Raw genomic sequence first — 19277 nt, forward strand, 5'->3', positions numbered from 1 at the left:
TTTGGGCCAGTCTAGAGTTTTATTGGGTTTAATTAAGTTAATGGGCTTAAATATTTTTATTTAGGCCCAATTAAGTTAAATTAAGTTATTTGGGCTAAGATATGATTATTGGGCTTTTATTTAAGTTTAATGGGCTTAGAGTGAGTGACCAGCAGTCTGGACCAACCCATGAAAAATAAATAAGTCCGAAATATATATTTAATTATTTTTATGCATAAAGTCTATTTTAAGTATAAGTATATTATACTATGAAAAATTAATTAAATATATATTACGGACATATTTTCAGTGCATGCATTCATGAAATAATTTTATGGCATGATTTAATGTTTAAAGTTGAGCTAGAAAATAATTTTTATGTTGGAAGTTGAAGTAGTGTGACAATTTAAGGGGGACCAGTCTCCACATGTTAAGGGCAGTTTACTGTCAATTTAAGGGTAGTTTACTACCATTAAGAGGTGATTCGTTACCGTCGCGTACGTTGGTTTTAAGAGACTGATCAGTCGAACTTTTAAGTTTAAGGTTACACTACGGATATGACCATGCGATGTTAGAAAATGTTATGCTCAACAATGTTATGTATGTATTATATGATTATATCTAAGATCAAGTTTAAGCAAGATTTTCAGTCATGATTCATGATTTTTAAGCATGCTCATTCATGTATATGATATGTATTAATGTAATTATGTGATGTATTATTTTTAATCTTGTTATAAAGGATTAGACATGTTGAGTCTTTAGGCTCACTACACTTATATGGTGCAGGTGAGTACGTAGAGGAAGATGTAGTTCCTACCTGTGGTGAGGACGTATGAGCGGACGCGCAGTGATTCCCCGTGACCGCCGGCTGAGTTTTTATGGATATTTTTAAGAATTTTTAAAAAACTCTATTTCTTTTATGTTTGTCAGTGGTGAATTTTAGTACTATTTTTATTAAATAATTTTTATTGCATGCAAACTTTTAAGTGGATTGTTTGACAGTATTCTATTTAAGTTTGACTCAGTTATTTAAGTAAGAATGTTGCATTTTATTTATATTATTTTTAAATCTGTTTATTTTGTGCATATATGTATGGGCATGTATGTACATCTATTTTACTTAGTATTATTTTAAAAAAAAAATCCGGATATATTATTTTAGTATGTTTGGGTCGTTTCAGAAAGATTTGAGCATATAAGGGAAGTGATACTCCCGACCGCCCGTGATGAATGGAATACGTTGAGATTCCAAGACTTTAAAAAAGTCAGTGATTATTGCGATGTATCGAATAGTCTCGCAATTAAAATTCTGTGGACTTGAAGTCACAAAGATGAAAATGCTTGAGAAAACATTTTCCACTTTTCACGCATCGAATATAACTCTACAACAACAGTATAGAGTGCGTGGATTTTCGAGATATTCCGAACTAATCGCATGTCTTCTTGTGGCGGAAAAGAACAACGAATTGTTAGTAAGAAATCATCAATCCCGACCCACTGGATCAACGGCATTTCCTGAAGCAAATGTCGTAATGAAAAATGAAAACAAAAATCAAAGGAATAAACCAGATTTTGGTCGTGGACGAGGTCGAGGACATGGGCGTGGACGTGGACGTGGATGTAGAAATGACCGTGGTCGTGAACGCGATCGTGGATATGAAAATAATCGAGATAGTTATTTCAGTAACTCATCTCAAAAGAGCGTCACGCACCACCCACTAAAAAGGCAGCATGAAAACATGAGTGAAAATAAAAATCACTCAAAAAGAACCGAGAGTGTTTGTTATAGATGTGGCACTCCGGGACATTGGTCACGAACTTGTCGAGCCCCCGAGCACCTTTGTAAGCTCTATAAAGAATCGATAAAGGGGAAAGGAAAAGAGACCAATTTTGTTGAAAATAGTGACCATTTAATTGGTTCAACTAGTTTCAGTGCTGCAGATTTTTTGAATGATTTCGAAGACATTGATTAAAAGATTGGTGGGACTAGATTGTAACAAATTTGTATTTTTCATGCATTTTTGTATTATAAAGCATGTTATATTTTACATTTGTATTGTACTTAATTTTTTTTTATTACATTTTTGTGAAGTTTGATATATGCTATGAGCAAACATGGAAGTAATATCATGAAAATTTGCATACTGGATAGTGGTACAACGCACACTATTCTGCGAGATGAAAGATATTTCTTAGAACTAAAACCAACAAAAACAATGGTGAATACAATATCAGGTCCTGTAGACTTGATTGAAGGTTTTGGTAAAGCGAAATTTTTGTTACCTAATGGTACAAAATTTTTGATAAATGATGCTTTATATTCACCACGATCGAAAAGAAATTTGTTGAGTTTTAATGACATATATTCTCATGGGTATGATACTGAGACAATGACTGATGGAAATCAGAAATATATATGTCTTACCACATATAAGTCAGGAAAGAAAGTTGTAGTTGAAAAACTACCAATGCTCCCTACTGGATTGCATTATACACATATAAGTCCAATTGAATCAAATATGATGATGGATAATTCATCAATATTAAAAAATTGGCATGATCGATTGGGACATCCTGGTTCAACAATGATGCGAAGAATTATTGAAAATACACATGGTCATCCACTGAAAGACCAGAAGATCTTTCAGAATAATAAGTTTCAATGTAAAGCATGTTCAATTGGAAAACTTATTATAAGACCATCACCAGCTAAAATCCAAACTGAATCACCCATATTTCTTGAACGTATTCAGGGTGATATTTGTGGGCCAATTCATCCACCATGTGGACCATTTCGATACTTTATGGTATTGATCGATGCCTCTAGCAGATGGTCACATGTATGCTTATTGTCAACTCGGAATGTGGCATTTGCAAGATTGATGGCTCAAATAATAAAATTGCAAAATCAATTTCCCGATTATACAATCAAGAAAATAAGACTTGATAATGCTGAAGAATTTACATCCCAGACTTTCAATGATTATTGTATGTCAATGGGAATCACTGTTGAACATCCTGTAGCTCATGTTCATACGCAAAATGGATTAGCTGAATCATTGATTAAACGTCTACAATTGATTGCTAGACCAATGATTATGAAAACAAAACTCCCTATTTCTATATGGGGACATGCAATTTTACATGCTGCGGCATTAATTCGCATCAGACCAAGTGCATATCATAAATTCTCCACATTGCAACTTGCATTTGGTAAAGAACCAAATATCTCTCATCTAAGAATTTTTGGATGTATGGTGTATGTGCCTATTGCACCACCTCAACGATAAAAAATGGGTCCTCAAAGAAAAATCGGTATTTATATCGGTTATGATAGTCCATCAATCATTCGATATCTTGAGCCTCAGACAGGCGATGTGTTTACAGCACGCTTTGCTGATTGTCATTTTAATGAAGAAATATTCCCAGTGTTAGGGGGAGAAAAGAAACACATCGAAAAAGAAATCACATGGTATGTACCATCATTGTTACATTTAGATCCAAGGACCAAACAATGTGAAAAAGATGTATAGCAAATTGTACATTTGCAAAGAATAGCAAATCAAATGCCAGATGCATTTGCAGACACAAAAGGGGTGACAAAATCATATATACATGTTGTAATGCCCCAGCTCAAATTGAAATTCCAAAGAAACAGATTGAAGACACTCATGATGTCATTAAACGCCTGAAGCGTGGAAGGCCAGTCGGTTCCAAAGATAAAAATCCTCGGAAAAAAAGGCATAGAAAAGCACGATGATCATAAAATAGAAAATGGTGTTCCAGAAGAAACACCTGATGATGAAAATGTTCTGTCAGAACCACAAACTGACGAGAATCGTGAAATCTCTATCAATTATATTAATACTGGAAAAATATGGAACCGAAAAGACATAGAAGATATTGATGAGATATTTTCTTATAATGTGGCTTGTGACATCATAAATGAAAATGAGGATCATGAACCAAAATCTTTTGGTGAATATAAAACTCGTCATGATTGGGCCAAATGGAAAGATGCCATCCAGGTTGAATTGGATTCGCTGAATAAACGTAATGTTTTTGGACCTATAGTCCTCACACCTGAAGGTGTAAAACCTGTTGGATACAAATGGGTTTTTATTCGAAAGCGAAATGAGAAAAATGAAATAGTCAGATATAAAGCTAGACTTGTTGCACAAGGTTTTTCTCAAAGGCCTGGAATTGATTATGAAGAAACGTATTCTCCTGTTATGGATGCAATTACGTTTCGATATTTGATTAGTTTGGCAGTGTCTGAAAATTTGGAAATGTGTCTTATGGATGTTGTTACAGCTTACTTATACGGATCACTTGATAGTGATATATACATGAAAATCCCTGAAGGATTTAAGATGTCTGAAGCACAAAGTTCAAAACCCAGAGAATTTTATTCTGTAAAATTGCAAAGATCATTATATGGGTTGAAGCAATTAGGCCGAATGTGGTATAATCGGGTATAATCGGCTAAGTGATCACTTGATGAAAAAGGGATATGAAAATGATTCAATATGCCCTTGTGTTTTCATCAAGAAAACAACATCAGGATGTGTAATCATTGCTGTATATGTTGATGATTTAAACATCATTGGAACGAATAAAGAAATTCAAGAAGTTATGATGTACTTGAAAGAAGAATTTGAAATAAAGGATCTTGGAAAAACCAAGTACTGTCTGGGTTTGCAAATCGAAAAAAAAGAATGTGAAATTTTTGTTCACCAGGCAAATTATACATAAAAGATCCTTAAACGTTTTAATATGGATAAATCAAATCCATTAAGTACTCCAATGGTTGTAAGATCATTAAACATAGAAAAGGATCCATTCCGTCCATGTGAGGATGATGAAGTTATTCTTGGTCCAGAAGTACCATATCTAAGTGTCATTGGTGCCCTTATATATCTTGCAAATTGCACTAGACCTGATATATCTTTTGCTGTAAATTTATTGGCAAGATTCAGTTCATATCCAACAAAGAGGCACTGGAACGGAATTAAACATATATTCCGTTATCTACAAGGAACGACAGATTTGGGACTTTTGTACTCAAAAGACACCAATCAAAGTATCATTGGTTATGCTGATGCTGGATATTTATCTGATCCACATAAGGCACGTTCCCAAACCGGATATGTATTTACTCGTGGAGGCACCGCAATTTCTTGGCGTTCACAGAAACAAACATTCGTAACAACTTCATCAAATCACGCCAAGATTATTGCATTATATGAAGCAAGTCGTGAATATGTGTGGTTAAAATCAATGACACAACATATCCAAACTTCTTGTGGATTATCAGTAGACAAGAAGCCTGTGACGTTGCATGAAGACAATGTTGCATGTATTTCTCAAATGAAAGAAGGATACATCAAAAGTGACAGAACCAAACATATCCCCCTAAAGTTCTTTGCCTACACTCAAGAGCTTGAGAAGAATAAAGATATTGATATCTGTTACATTCAATCAAGTGAGAACTCATCAGATCTCTTCACAAAGGCACTTCCCACGACGATATTCAAAAATCATATATACAATATTGGGATGTGCAATCTACGGAATATGTGAAGAATCACTCATATTAACATGAGGGGGAGTTTACGTGGCTGCACTCTTTTTTCCTTGCTATGGTTTTTATCCCACTGGGTTTTTCCTAGTAAGGTTTTTAACGAGGCAGCATAAAACATGTAATAAAGACAATCATCATATGACGATCATCATCACAAGGGGAAGTGTTAAAAATATATTATATTATATTAGAATTGTTGAAAATTGAGTTGTATTATTTTAAAAATTAGTGTGTGATGATGTAGATGATGATGATTTAATTTTTGGACTAATCTCCCATTGAGATCTATAAATAGGTCTCTCCATTTGTGTAGAAAAACACAATTTGAGAGAATAAATTTAAAGTGTGGAGTTTGAGAATATTTTGAGTTTTTGAGTTTTATAAATTTTACTTTTCACAACATTATGAAATTTATTATTTTTAAGATAATCCTTGTTCTATTTTCCCTCAAGTGGTGAAGTATTTTCTATTTCTCCTTAGATAATCCAATATTGTGTTTAAAGAAGAAACATTAGTTATTTTACAAATTATTTAAAAAAGCCAATATCTTTTAAATTTTTTTTCTAACTTATTAATATTTTTTTTCACGATCTGGACGGTAAATATCAAATTATCGAACATAAATTTATACTTTTTCCATTGTTTCACCCACAATATATACTGTATAATTCTCCAAAAGACACAAGCGAGTAATATTTTGAATTTGTGAATGTGGAGCAAGAGGTTCCTCCTATTTAATGCAAGCATGAGCTTTCAACGATTAAACATTAAGGGTGTGTTTGAATAGAAGAATTTGGCTTTATGGGAGAATTTTAAATCAAATGATTAGGTTGATAATGAATTTGAAATTGAAACGAAAAAATAATAATTGAACAACACTCGGTTCATTCTAATTTTGAGTCAAATAGAAGAGGGATCATGTATTTGAGAATTGGATCTGCAATCAAATTCAAACCCACTCAAATCCAAATGCAACCTAAGGTAATCTGAAGCCAAAGAAGGAAACATGAAACAGATCGATTCATAGAGATCAATTACTTCCATCCCCAGCTAACAGCAGGAAATTAATAAATAAAATCCATTATGTGCAAACAATAAATCTATCCTAGCAAAATCAGACAACTTTCAAGGGTTTAGCGCAACAGGAATGCATTACAAGTCGATTGGTGTAAGGTTCCTCTGGGTTAAGCTGCTGCAGTTCCTAATCGGTGCATGTAGATTCCACATCTTCGACACTGACTGGTTGATGCAGCTACATTCACGAAGACAACCTTTTAACATCATGACTCAACTAGCAGAAAAGTACTTCCCAAGAAGATGAAAAATATCGTCAACCAATCATCAGGGAACTTACCGCTTGTGCAATGGGAAACCAGTGAAGGGCACGCAAAAATGCGTCTTCTTTTGAGGGAATGGCATCGTGATTCCATATCGTTAAATTTTCAAATGTAGCACATGTCTTCCAGCAGTTAGAACCGTTTGCATTCTTATCAGCACTTTTCTTCCCCAAGATAGACCCTAAAAAATGTGTAATGTAAATAAATCGCATAAAAACAGCACAGTTCAACAGGCTTGACGCTTACATATGCAGAAAACATCAATGATTCAACTATTTGATTTATAAGAAAAAATTGCTTTGGTCATCACTGTTTAGTATCCCTGCAGATATAGGATCAGCATTTGCTGCTTGACCAAAAAACCATAAAATAAGATAGAAAACGAGCAATTATAAATACCAGAATAGCCTTGGGGAAGGGAAATGGTGGTGCCATGCAATTTCCTTCCTCTAAAATATGCCTCCTCCACTCTTAGGCCATCCAGCTCCATTTCTGTAAGTCAACCAATCTCAAAATCAGGAAACAAGGCAGGTGAGTGCAGTGCATCAGTGTATAGAGTGTACCTCCAGAGGGTTTCGGCTTGAAGTAGTGAGAAACAGATGTGGGGCCATTGTACTTGATGCAGCAGGGAAGCTGATGTATCTTCCCCGTCAGGTCCGTCACAATCTCCCCATCCCGTCCCAGATCAATAGTCGACCTCTCATCCGTGCTGTCCATGCGATCAATGATAGAACTAGGTATTTCTCTAGGAAAATCCCAGATAAAATCCCCTTCTTCCCGCGCCTTGCGTGACAAAATAATGATCGCAGCACATATGAACAAAGTGACAACAGCAACACTTATTATTTCAAGATAAAACGATATAATTAGACTGCAGTATAATGTTTATAAAAAAAACACCGAATTCATCGTCATTCTTATCCTCCTTACTGATTTGTAACTAAAAACATTGTGTCATAATGATGTAAAAGTACAAAAATAAGAGTATTAAAGTTCATGTGGTTTTAGTAAAAATCCAAGTGAGATGCGAATTTTATGATCGCAGTTTGATTTCTCTTTCTTTTTTTTCCAGCTACATTACTTTAGGAATATAATCCAAAAGGCAAAAAGTAGCTTATGTAAGTTTGATACTAATAACAGGACTTGCAAGTAAGCAAAGGACAGCCCATATTAATCGTAACACGGCAATAAACCAATATGCTGCCCTAAAACCAATCAATCCCCAGCCGCACTGAATCAATTTCAATTGTACATGAACTAGAGGTAACAGAGCAACCTTAAAAATGAAATTACCCGTCGTAAACGTTTAATCCAGCATAAAGTCCGATGAACCAACAAAAGTACACAGTAGGGAGATTCAAACACTTCACAAAACACATACACTACCCAGATTTAATTTGACCATGGACTTAGTTTCTGGGATAACCATACCAAGCTCGGAACCCATTAAAATTCCGACAAGAAAAGAGAAAAAGAACGAAACCCATGAAAATTCACGAACCATTCGAATGCTAATTCTTGCAAAAATAAAACCAGTTTACCCAAACATCCATTTGAACAGAAAATAAGAAAACAGGGTAAAAAACGAACCGCGATTTTCGTCTCCTACCTTGCAAGCTTCGAAATGGAAAAGGTAGACGGATTAATTCGCCTCAGCTTCCTCCTCCAATTTTCCCTCCAGTCCAGTGTTGGAACCAGGATGGGTATGGGTTGAACCCGATTTGTACCCAATGTTAACGGGTGGGTCAGATAAATCCATGGAACCATTTCAATTTTTTTTTTTTGACGTATCTCATTTTTAGGTAATAAATAAATTAATAACAAAATTCGAAAAAATAATCAACAACCAAATTTGACTCTCTTTTTTAATTTCCAAACAAACACTTTCTTTCTCTATTTTTCATCAAAAATATTTTTGACTCCAAAACACGCATATTATTTTGTTTCTTCAACAGATAAAAATTTTACTTCTCCAATAAACAGGAGCAAAAATAACATAAACACAACCAAAAAAATTTACACACAATATGAATACCAAATCTAATTCTAGATTTAGATGTCATGGTTCGAAGAATATTATTACAAGTTTACAATCATTCACATGCTAATATCCTTTCAACGTTGTTCCTGAAAAAACAAAAATATATAACCAATTCTTAAGCCCATGCTACCTAAATATTTAATGATATTTACAAAGAAACACAATTATTGTAACAATCTATGAACTAGACAATAAAACTGCTACTGCATTTCATGAGAGCATGAATCAGATCCCTGCAGGCCATCCGCCTTTCCTAGGATCACTGACAGCCGTTAGTACTCCATGAATAACATTGTCGTTTCTCACTTTTCGACCAGAGTTCACCGAGCTGCTTAGATTTTGAACCACAAGCTGACATATTGCCCCTCCTGTCTTTGCCTTCAGTTGATGACCTCTGTCTCTCAGGAAATGCTTGTTCTCTTCGGAAAGTTCGATGTGTTCGCCATCCACAACGGTCCAATTCTCATAAGACACGATGTTTGGAATCAGCTGGATGAAAAATGTTTAACCAAATTCATGATTTGACAAATGCTTCCTAAATTTTAGGATTCAAATTTAGAATACGGCAATACCCTGTGGTAAACTCTTGCACTCTGTACAGCTGCTAAGGGTTCCATTCCTAAGATAAAATGGTTGATGAAAACCTGCACAACTGCAGGTATTATGTCTAAGCCACCGCTGCCGCCAAGGACCCCTACCAACTGATCATCCTATAAATGGTTTACAAATAAATTGCATTAGCACATAAAATAGAGTCTCATCCTATAAATGTGCTTCATCTAATCCTGATCATGGCTGAAAAATCGTTCGAAACATGGTCCAACACCTTACCTTGAGGACGATTATGGGTGTCATGGAAGATAAGGGCCTCTTGTTTGGTGTAATAAAATTAGTTGGAGCAGGAGGGAGTTTGTCAAGGGATGCGTCAGTCGGTATCGAGAAATCATCCATTTCATTGTTGAGAATGATGCCAGTACGCGGAGAGAGCACACCGCCTCCAAATGCATAATTTACTGTGGTTGTCATGGACACGGCATTTCGATCTGAATCCACCACACAGAAGTGGCTTGTTCCATGATCCCTAAGTTGGCTCCACCTAAAAAGAACGAATAATTTTAGAATCATTTTGATATCAAAAAATGATGTGCGATCCAGTAAGGGATGCAAAAAAGAACCTGTGCATATAATACTCGGGAGGAAATGTAGTATTGTCAAATATCTTTTTTTGAATTATCTTTGCGAAAGAAGGGGAAAGCATGTCGGACACAATATCATTGATACTGACAAATTTGGGATCTCCAAGATTCATTCGAATAGCAAACATGTGTTTCAATGCTTCAATAAGACGATGCAATCCCAGAGCACCCTTCATAGCATCTCGATGACTTCCATAACTATCTAAGATATTCAGAACCTATAATTCATCAATCATCAAATAGTAATCAAATATAGACATCTTCGATCCAGTTATAAGGTTCAAATAGAGCATAAACCCACCAAAGAAACGCCAACTGTTCCGCTCGAAGGAGGAGCCATTCCTAGTATCTTGTATCCCATAACATTTACAGCCACAGCATCAATGGCATTTACCCGGTAGTTTCTCAAGTCTTCCATAGTCAAAATCCCACCAGCATTCCTCACATCTTCAATCAATTGTTCACCAACCGTGCCGTTATAGAAAGCTTGGGGCCCTTGTTTGGCTATTGCCTCTAAGCTGTTCCCCAGCTCCACGTTGTGGCACATTTGGCCAGCTTTTAATAATTCACCATGTGGTGCATAGACTTGTCGTAAGCCAGGATCAACCATTATCTTTTCCACATTTTTAGCAATGCTTGCTCCAAGGTATGGTCCAACTGTAAACCCATTTCTCGCAAGCTCAATCGCAGGTTCGAACAAAATCCTCCAAGGCAACCGGCCAAATTTCAACCAAGCTACGTGAAGGCCTGCTAACTCGCCAGGAACACCCATGGACAGAGCTCCTCGAAACTTTGCGGCTGCATTGTTCTCATACATATTCTATGCAATGTAAATGCAAATCATCAGTATCAAGCAACCATGGATGAAACCTTACACACTATATACCAATTCACAGTAGTTTCCATTAAAGATGTATGAAAATAACTTTCTTTATGGTAGTTAACTTTTCGTAACGAAGAAAATAAGGAAAAACGGAACTTCAGAAAATTTTCGACCTCATATGTATGCTAATGAAATTTTGATCTTGAAAACTTGAGCTGCTCATTGTACTGATTTAAAGTTTATTTGAAACTGTGGGAAAATAATGTCATCACACATTGTGTTATGAACAGAATATAAAATCAATACTTTTTTACACACGGTGACAAGTGTAATTTATTTTTTCATTCTTGTAGCATTTAACTGATATAAAATGTACTATATATTCAATGCATAAAAAATAGGAATCGTCATCAAAATCTCAATTCACAAGCTTTTGAATAATCACGCAAAGCTCAAACTCCTCAATTATATACATTTATTATCAAACGGCTTGCAAGCCAGATCAGGACATTACACCCCTACCTGTGAGGCAGCTTCTGGAGCAGTTTCTCTCATGTCAATTGCAAGGGCATCGGATGATGACGAGGATCGAACAACCATAAAACCACCGCCTCCGATTCCACTAGACATTGGACTAACAACTCCAAGGCAGATTGCTGTTGCAACAGCAGCATCCACCGCATGGCCGCCTTTTTCAAGCATCGAAACACCAATTTCCGAGCAACGGCCATCATCAGCAGCAACAATTGCATGCTGAGACTGAACGACGTCACTTTTGCCGAACCGCAATCTCCCATTTAACTTGTGATCGTCTTTTCCCAACCAAGGGCTCAAGTCACCTCTGAGAGAAATGCCTGGAATCAAATACACATCAAATCAACTTGGTAATTCATCTGATTTTGATCTAGATTAATCGGTTTCATTTCTCATCCCCTTTTCCCCCCCAAACTGCATGTAAAACAAATAAATACATACAAGAACCAGCACTTAACACAATTTTGCTATGCAGATCAAATAAGAATTACATTGTATGGATCTAAAAAATCCCCCAAAATAATATCTAAAAAAAAAAGTAAAATTTTTCAAAGGAAAAAGGAAAAGTAACAAGAACTCACATGCTATGGCTAAAAGAACAAGAAAGACACATAAAGTTGAGTTGTTCCTCCTTTTGTGATTCAGAAGTGAAGCCCGGAAGTCCTGCTGCCCCATGGAATATACTTTCTTGCGCCTCTCTTTTCTTCTTTCGTCTGTTTGTGTACAGTTTTGGTGAGACGGAGAAAGGGAAAAGCAGTCTATTTGTGATTACGAGTTAAGGAGTGTAGAACAAGAAGTGTGTCATCTTTCTTTGGGGGCTAGCGTATCGTATTTTGATTCTCTGGCCATGTTGGCAGAGAATCAAACTAAACTCAACTTTTTCTGTATCCAAACTAACCCATAAAATAATAATAATAATAATAATAATAATTATAATAATAATAATAAATTTTAAAAAACACAAGTCACCTGAAATATTTTTTTATATTCACCACGACATTATTTGTTCTCACCAAGCACACATTGTAATAACTGTAGATGCCCTAAAATTTTTTTTAATACCTGTTACAGTAATCGATGGTGACAATTGATGCTCTACGAGTAAATTCAACTAATTAATACTATTAAGGCATCGTTTGATTTGAGTGATAAGATAATTAATCCATAGATAAGTAATATAATATAAATTAAAAATAAATAAGAAAAAATAGTTAATACATTATTTGATTTGATGATAGATTATAATTTATTTGATTTAATTGATGTAAAATTATTAATTAATAAATAGATAAATAATTTGACGAAAATAAAACGAAATTGATTAAGATGAGTTATACATAGATTAATAATATATCAAACCAAACAATGCCTTAATGGATGAGTGACTTTGTTATTCATCATATCGAAAATATTGACCAACATTTTTTTTAGTTCCACTTCAACATTATATTACAAGAAATTTTGTGATTTATTAAATGAAAACGATATATCTGGTTAAATTAATTCATATTTGGTCTTGTATTTGTTTTCACATTAAACGACCAGGTCTAAATAATCGTTTTTCCATTTTTATTATCTCTTTATAATCTATAGTTATATTAAGACCATGGTATTACTTTTTGTTATTTGTCAATATTATTTCTGTTCATTTTAGTATTGCCACTTTATATCTGAAAAAAAAAGGAGTAATTGAAAGAAACGTTTATAAAACCAAGCATCCAATTTTAAAGAAATATTGAAAACAATCATTAGTGGACAGACAAAGTTTTGAAAATGGGTAAAAAATTTAATTTTTTTTTTAAATGACAATTTTATTAGTTGTTGGGGGGGGGGGGGGGGGGGGGGGGGGGGGGGGGGGGGGGCGGAGAATAAATCTTCTTCTTCTTTTTTTACCTTCCAAAAAAACATCATGACAAAGGAAGTCGATATTTAGTAACCTCATTTTGTGTTATTCATATTTCATTTGTAAATAAATTTACACTTCATTTTAAAGTTGAGTATAATGTAGATAACATGAAATAGAATGTAAATATCAATTCCACGTGACAAATTACACATTATAAAACACAACATTGCTTGTTTATGGTTTTTTTTTTTAATGCTTCATGGGTTGGATGTCAAATTGTCGAGGGCAGTAACGGGAATATATTATAACTGATCGGCGGATGATTCAATGCTTAACATTTTTTGCCCGAGATGTTCGTACCGAATTTCATCTCGTTTGAGGTTTTTTTTTCGATAGAAATGTTTGTACAAAATCTCATACAAATACACAGAACATATTTTTCCGGATGAAACATAAAATCACCTTGATCGGGTAACCGAAACATATTATTTAAGACACGTAAATTATACCGGCTTTCTTATTTTATTTCAAATGTTTACAAAAAATTATGCCTACCATAAATAAATTATGTATGAAATAAATTCTATATAATAAATATTTATTAAAAATAATCATTTTTTCATAAAACTAATTTTCAAATTAGAAAACTCCATGAACCACATTCAAATATTATCACTTTCTCATAGGAATTTTTTATATATATATATATATAAATTATCTTGATTTTTGCATTATTTTGAACGGGAGAGGACCTATGTATGTATAAGCGACTGAAACAACACATTCACATGCAGTCCAGTTCAATCAGGCTGGGCTGAGTCTGGTCAGGCTAATGACCCCTCTGTTTGTTATTTAAGCAAAAATATACTGAATTTTTTTTTTGGGACGAAAATTGATTTCTCAACATAACCGATTATTAGAAACTAACTGAGTGTTTGCAAAATATTATGTTTTAGTTTGCAAAAGATTATGCTTTTATAAAAGTGATTAAATTTATAGATTATAAAAAAAATTAAAAAAAAATTAAAAATTAGTAGTGTTTGAAAACAATTGTGAAAATCTAAAAATCAAAGTTGGGTAGTATTTGATAAATAAAATAAGTGATTAGAGTGCTTTTAACATTAATCTTTTATTAAAATCACTTTTGGAAAATAATAATCACTATATGACTAGCTTTTGAATTTTAATTATGTTAAGCATAAGTTAACACATAATTTGGGTTTAAGGGAGTGTTTTGGAGAGCTTTTACTTATTTAAAAGTGATTCTAGTAGAGATTATTTTGAAATTGGTGAGAAGCTAAAGTAAAAAGTGTTTGGAAATAAGAGTTAAAAGCTAATACAAGCTAAAGTTTAGTGTTCGGAAAATAATTGCTTTCAAACTTAATTTTTTAACTAAATGACAATCATACTTTTATTTGATTATTTAATTTTTTATACTCACACTATAAAAAATAAGTTTATATATTATTTTACATTATAAATTTTGTATCAAAAATATTTTATTTGTTATAAGATGAATACTTGAAAAAATATATAAGATTAATAAAATAAAAATATAAAAAATGAAAAAATTTGTATAAATATACAAGATATGCACAAAAATGTATGAAAATGCAATATATATATATATATATATATATATATATTTATTTAAATAAATGCTTGAAATAATAATGTAAAATTTTTTAAAAAATACTTGTAATAATAATGTAAAATTAAAAAAATATTTTTTTTAAAAAAATACTTGCAATGATAATGTAAAATTAAAAAATATTTTAAAAAAATAATAAAATCATATGTAATATGATAAGTTTATTAAGAGTATATATATCAACTTGTAATTTTATACCTTAAAAAAAAACAGAAGCTAAAAAAAACATCAAATTTTAGCTTCTTGCTTTTGAGTAAAAGTTGTAGAAGTTAAAGCAGAATTTAACATTCACAAACATTGAAAAACACTTCTACGCAACTAAAAGTTAAAAAACACTTTTTACAAGCTCTACCAAACACTTACACTCCCTAAGAAACATACAAAAATGATTTTTAGTGATTGCAAACACTCCCTAAAAATAATAGCATATTGTTTAATATTCTATTATTAGAAACTAAAAATAATATCATATTGTTTAATATTTACTCGTGAAACAATAGTAATAACAACATTTATAGTTATTATATTTGACATATGTTAAAAAAAATGGATTCTAAAATATAATCTTAATTTAAGACAATAAAAAATTGAAAAGTGAACAGATTCAAGAGTACTGTTTGAATTGAGTGATAGGATAAGTAATACATAGATAAGTAATATAATGTAAATTAAAAATAAATAAGAAAAAATAATTAATACATTATTTGATTTGATGGATAAATTATAATTTATTTGATTTAATTGATGTAAAATTAATAATTAATAAATGGATAAATAATATGACGAGAATAACACGAAATTGAATGGGATTAGTTATACATAAATTAATAATATATCAAACCAAACAATGCGCACATTACCTAAAATAATAGACAGTTCCCAAATCCCACATGATAATTCATAATTTTATTTATCTTATCTATTCATTCTCTTTTACTAATATAGCTAAAAGAAAAAAAAAGTGTTGGGCTAGACAAAGTTTCCTACGTTAAAATTACAAATTTTAGATAGTATTGTATTTTCAATGATAACGTTATCAGTGAAATTACCAAATTTGGGTACTTTTGTATTTTCAAAATAGCGTTACCAATAAAATTAAAAATTTTGGATAGTTTTGTATTTTGAAAACTAACGTGTAAATATAGCATCTTTCAACAAAAAATTGATAAAAATCCATATACATATAATCAATATTCACAAGTGTCCGTCGGTTACCTGGATTCTAGCTAATGCTGTGGATGCCTTGATTGCTTTCTGTTCCGATTCAATTTCCCTTTCACTGGCAGTCTAATTTCAGGGTTGAGAATCAAGATTTCAAAGTTGATGCAAAGCAACTAATATTTGGAAGAAATGAGAGAAACCAGACAGCACACAAAATGAATGCAGAAGAAACGCACATCCAAGTAAGAAGAACAAATGAATTCACATGCACTAACCAGCTTGAAAGCGTTATGGGCCGCATGCTCTTCTTCGGCTCTCCGTTCAGTGGCAGCCAGTTCCTTCCTCAAAGCCTGATGTTGCACCAACCTTGACGACATTAGAACTCTACTATAACCAGTCTCCTTACACCATTAAATTATCAATAACATCGATTTCAGATACATGTGTAAACCTCTAAAGCTCTCTTTATACCTTCCCACAATTCATTTATAAAGTATCTTGAATCTCATTTTGTTGCTAAAAATTAGCTCAAGAGGTTCATAACTATTGCACCAAACCAAATTGACACTTTAAGATGTGGATTATATTCAATTTCAGCATCACTATTCTTCGTTGTTTTAATTTTAACTCCTTCAATACTCGACCAGAATTGGGACTATAAAACCAACTCAGCGGAGAACATTTTCAACACTTTTAAGTGTTTTGGTCATATTCCATGGTTAAAATGGGCCGCAACAGACCTAGTACACGAACAGAGCAGCAAAGTTCAAAAGTTCATTACAAATAGAATATAACTTCAAATCAGTCCCATTTTTTTTCACTCCATATTTCATTAAACTTGATTACTTGAACGTAGTATTCTCTACTGAATTTATTAAACTATGAAATATTCCAAAAGAGCTAAAAGAGCAGCACAAAATTTCTGTCAAGAAGACGAAATCACACCCCCTTGCTAAATTCAACTAAAACGAATTATCGAGCTAATTTCGTTTCTAAGAACTTATGCCACTTAAATATATATTCAACAGCTCAAACCAAAATGCAATTTATAGAAACAAAGACTATCCAAATCCCAAAGTTTCACTGAACCAGCCACCCTAAACCTTCGAATTCTAAATAGCAGTAGCACAATCCCAGTGAACTAACCATTCTCATCAATATCTAATTATTCAAGTCATATAAAATACATAATCATAAAAGTAAGCTCGAGAGATGGCTATAAATTCGTCCTACATAAAAGCAGAATTCGAGCCATGTAACTCGTAAATTCTCAAGTTCCGAGTAAAATTTTCCATTAGCCAATCTCCACTCAGTTCCTAGTACACTCAAAAACTTGATGAACGTATTGTAGGCTGCCCTACTTCATCAATGAATTGAAATGGGCCGGCCAACACAAACAGCACCAAATTTGTATTTCCACAGCAACCCCCCACAAACAACGTAGTAATTCCTTGAACTTCAACTGTGTGTTGTGTACCGCCCAATCCACCACTTCAGTCAGAAATTTACACTAAGCAAACTCTACCTACAATCATTTCCGGCAAACAAAAAAAAGAGAGAGGAATAAAACCAAACAACAGCCATTGTTCCTCACCTGGTGTATCCCGAACGGAGATCTGAGCGGATCAAAGAAGAAGCAACACCACGATTTCAGCCCCTTTTTTCCTCGCGCGGGGTGGGTGGGGGAAATGGACTGGGAAGGAGTTTCTGGCGTGTGGGAGAGCACAAAGAAGAGTACCAACCACCGGTGGGGGAGAATGATATTTAGCCTTTTTTTTCGCCAAGTCAGAGTGCCATGATTGGCTGGAGCAAAAAAAAAATGGGGACGAAATCCGGTCCGCATTCATCTGGTGTACATTATGCTCCAAATCATGCTGTATTTTGTTCACGAATTTTTAAAATTTAAACACATTAAACGCTGTATATAAATAAAAGACAATAAACCACAGCAAAAAAACAAAAATGTATATCTTTAAGGGGTAGCTTTCAGGCTTTGATTGACCCAAATGATGTGAGCCCCACATAAAAATATGTGGGGCTCACATCATTTGGGCCAATCAAGATCTAACACGCTGCACACAAGGTATAACATCGAATTTTTTCATTCGAATAATCTTGAATACAATCTTTGGTGGATCGTTTTATGTCTTAAAGCAAAGTCAAAGACGTCCCGATGAAAACATTTCCATTGTGATCCGATAATATTTATTGAGGATAAAACGTAATTGTGCTTAAAGAGCTGATAGATATTTCATGGACTTTAATTGGATTCTACTACAAATACGTGTAATAAATGAAAATAATTGGGTCGTAACCATCACATCTTAAGCACGGGAAATTCGAAGCTACAGAGGGGTATTACCCCCTCTGCAGCATGGTTGATATTCATTGGCCCAAAATCATGAATATTAAATATTTAAATTAAATTTAGCTAACACACACTATTTTATTTTAAAATAACAATTTTGTTAGTAGGTATACCTTTTCTTATACATATTATTTTATGAGACAATTATGAATAAATCCCCAAACCTAAACCTTTCTTTCTCCCAACTCCCTTCCTTAAAGATTCTTTCTTTGCACTCCCTAAGGACCACAAAACTTGATTATTTTAATATTTAATTCTTGTACTCAATATGGGTTGTTTTGTGCTTAGATCTGAAAGTTTTATACTTATATCTAAAGATCTCTGTGCTTATATCTCATGTTTTAATGCTTATTTTGGAACAAAGAATTATGTGCAAAAAATAGTATTAGAGCTTTAGGTTAAATATTCAGACTTAATATTATTCGTTAACTCATATTTTTCTTTGTTGAGGAGAAGATTTTTACAAAAGATGACTTCAAACGAAGGTTTGAATCAAGAGGATTTTATTTATATGAAATCCTATAAACAAGTTAATCTGTTCACAATAGATTACTTACGACAGAAAGATGATTTCTAACTCTCAATTTTTAGAAATTACCCCAGATTCCTCTAAACTCTCCGGACATCTTAGAGAAATTCAAAAGACGGTACAATATTACAGCAATCAGCTGTATGAAATACCTCGGCAGATTGAAGGAATCCTTAAGAAACAAGAAGAAATTCTTGTAACCCTAAAAGATCTTCAAAGTAAAAT

At 33.3% G+C, this 19277-nt stretch overlaps 2 protein-coding genes across 7 annotated transcripts; both read right to left on the bottom strand.

The window, feature by feature from the left end:
- Nucleotides 1-6567: 6567 nt before the first annotated feature.
- Nucleotides 6568-8613, bottom strand: LOC140866785 (uncharacterized). 4 transcript variants are annotated; one of them, XM_073271832.1, is made up of 5 exons: nucleotides 8513-8613; nucleotides 7467-7686; nucleotides 7303-7395; nucleotides 6921-7084; nucleotides 6568-6818 (listed from the first exon to the last, which is right to left on the bottom strand). In XM_073271832.1, the coding sequence occupies exons 2-5, from the start codon at nucleotides 7618-7620 to the stop codon at nucleotides 6768-6770; spliced, it is 462 nt and encodes a 153-aa protein (XP_073127933.1). In that variant the 5' UTR covers nucleotides 7621-7686; nucleotides 8513-8613; the 3' UTR covers nucleotides 6568-6767. The 4 variants fall into 4 exon arrangements, with proteins under 4 accessions (XP_073127933.1, XP_073127935.1, XP_073127934.1 ...); XM_073271834.1 differs by having other exon boundaries at nucleotides 8494-8612; XM_073271833.1 differs by having other exon boundaries at nucleotides 7467-7741; nucleotides 8513-8534.
- A 329-nt stretch (nucleotides 8614-8942) lies between these two features.
- LOC140863051 (glutathione hydrolase 3) lies at nucleotides 8943-17970 on the bottom strand. 3 transcript variants are annotated; one of them, XM_073266169.1, is made up of 10 exons: nucleotides 17750-17969; nucleotides 16431-16505; nucleotides 16210-16281; nucleotides 12079-12210; nucleotides 11486-11817; nucleotides 10442-10960; nucleotides 10120-10358; nucleotides 9776-10040; nucleotides 9517-9654; nucleotides 8943-9433 (listed from the first exon to the last, which is right to left on the bottom strand). In XM_073266169.1, the coding sequence occupies exons 4-10, from the start codon at nucleotides 12170-12172 to the stop codon at nucleotides 9170-9172; spliced, it is 1851 nt and encodes a 616-aa protein (XP_073122270.1). In that variant the 5' UTR covers nucleotides 12173-12210; nucleotides 16210-16281; nucleotides 16431-16505; nucleotides 17750-17969; the 3' UTR covers nucleotides 8943-9169. The 3 variants fall into 3 exon arrangements, with proteins under 3 accessions (XP_073122270.1, XP_073122271.1, XP_073122272.1); XM_073266170.1 differs by having other exon boundaries at nucleotides 16210-16328; XM_073266171.1 differs by lacking the exon at nucleotides 16210-16281 and having other exon boundaries at nucleotides 17750-17970.
- Nucleotides 17971-19277: the final 1307 nt, after the last annotated feature.

This window comes from Henckelia pumila, chromosome 4, assembly GCF_033568475.1.
Source record: "Henckelia pumila isolate YLH828 chromosome 4, ASM3356847v2, whole genome shotgun sequence".
NCBI classification, from domain to species: domain Eukaryota; kingdom Viridiplantae; phylum Streptophyta; class Magnoliopsida; order Lamiales; family Gesneriaceae; genus Henckelia; species Henckelia pumila.

Excerpts from the sequence above, each read along its gene's own strand:
- LOC140866785 (XM_073271832.1), bottom strand. The coding sequence starts at position 7,620 with ATGGACAGCACGGATGAGAGGTCGACTATTGATCTGGGACGGGATGGG. Across the intron at positions 7,085-7,302 it reads CCTTCCCCAAGGCTATTCTG|GGTCTATCTTGGGGAAGAAA; the intron begins GTATTTATAATT and ends CACATTTTTTAG. Across the intron at positions 6,819-6,920 it reads GGTTTCCCATTGCACAAGCG|CTGCATCAACCAGTCAGTGT; the intron begins GTAAGTTCCCTG and ends TCGTGAATGTAG.
- LOC140863051 (XM_073266171.1), bottom strand. The coding sequence starts at position 12,172 with ATGGGGCAGCAGGACTTCCGGGCTTCACTTCTGAATCACAAAAGGAGG. Across the intron at positions 11,818-12,078 it reads TGTTCTTTTAGCCATAGCAT|GCATTTCTCTCAGAGGTGAC; the intron begins GTGAGTTCTTGT and ends ATTTGATTCCAG. Across the intron at positions 10,359-10,441 it reads GAACAGTTGGCGTTTCTTTG|GTTCTGAATATCTTAGATAG; the intron begins GTGGGTTTATGC and ends GATGAATTATAG.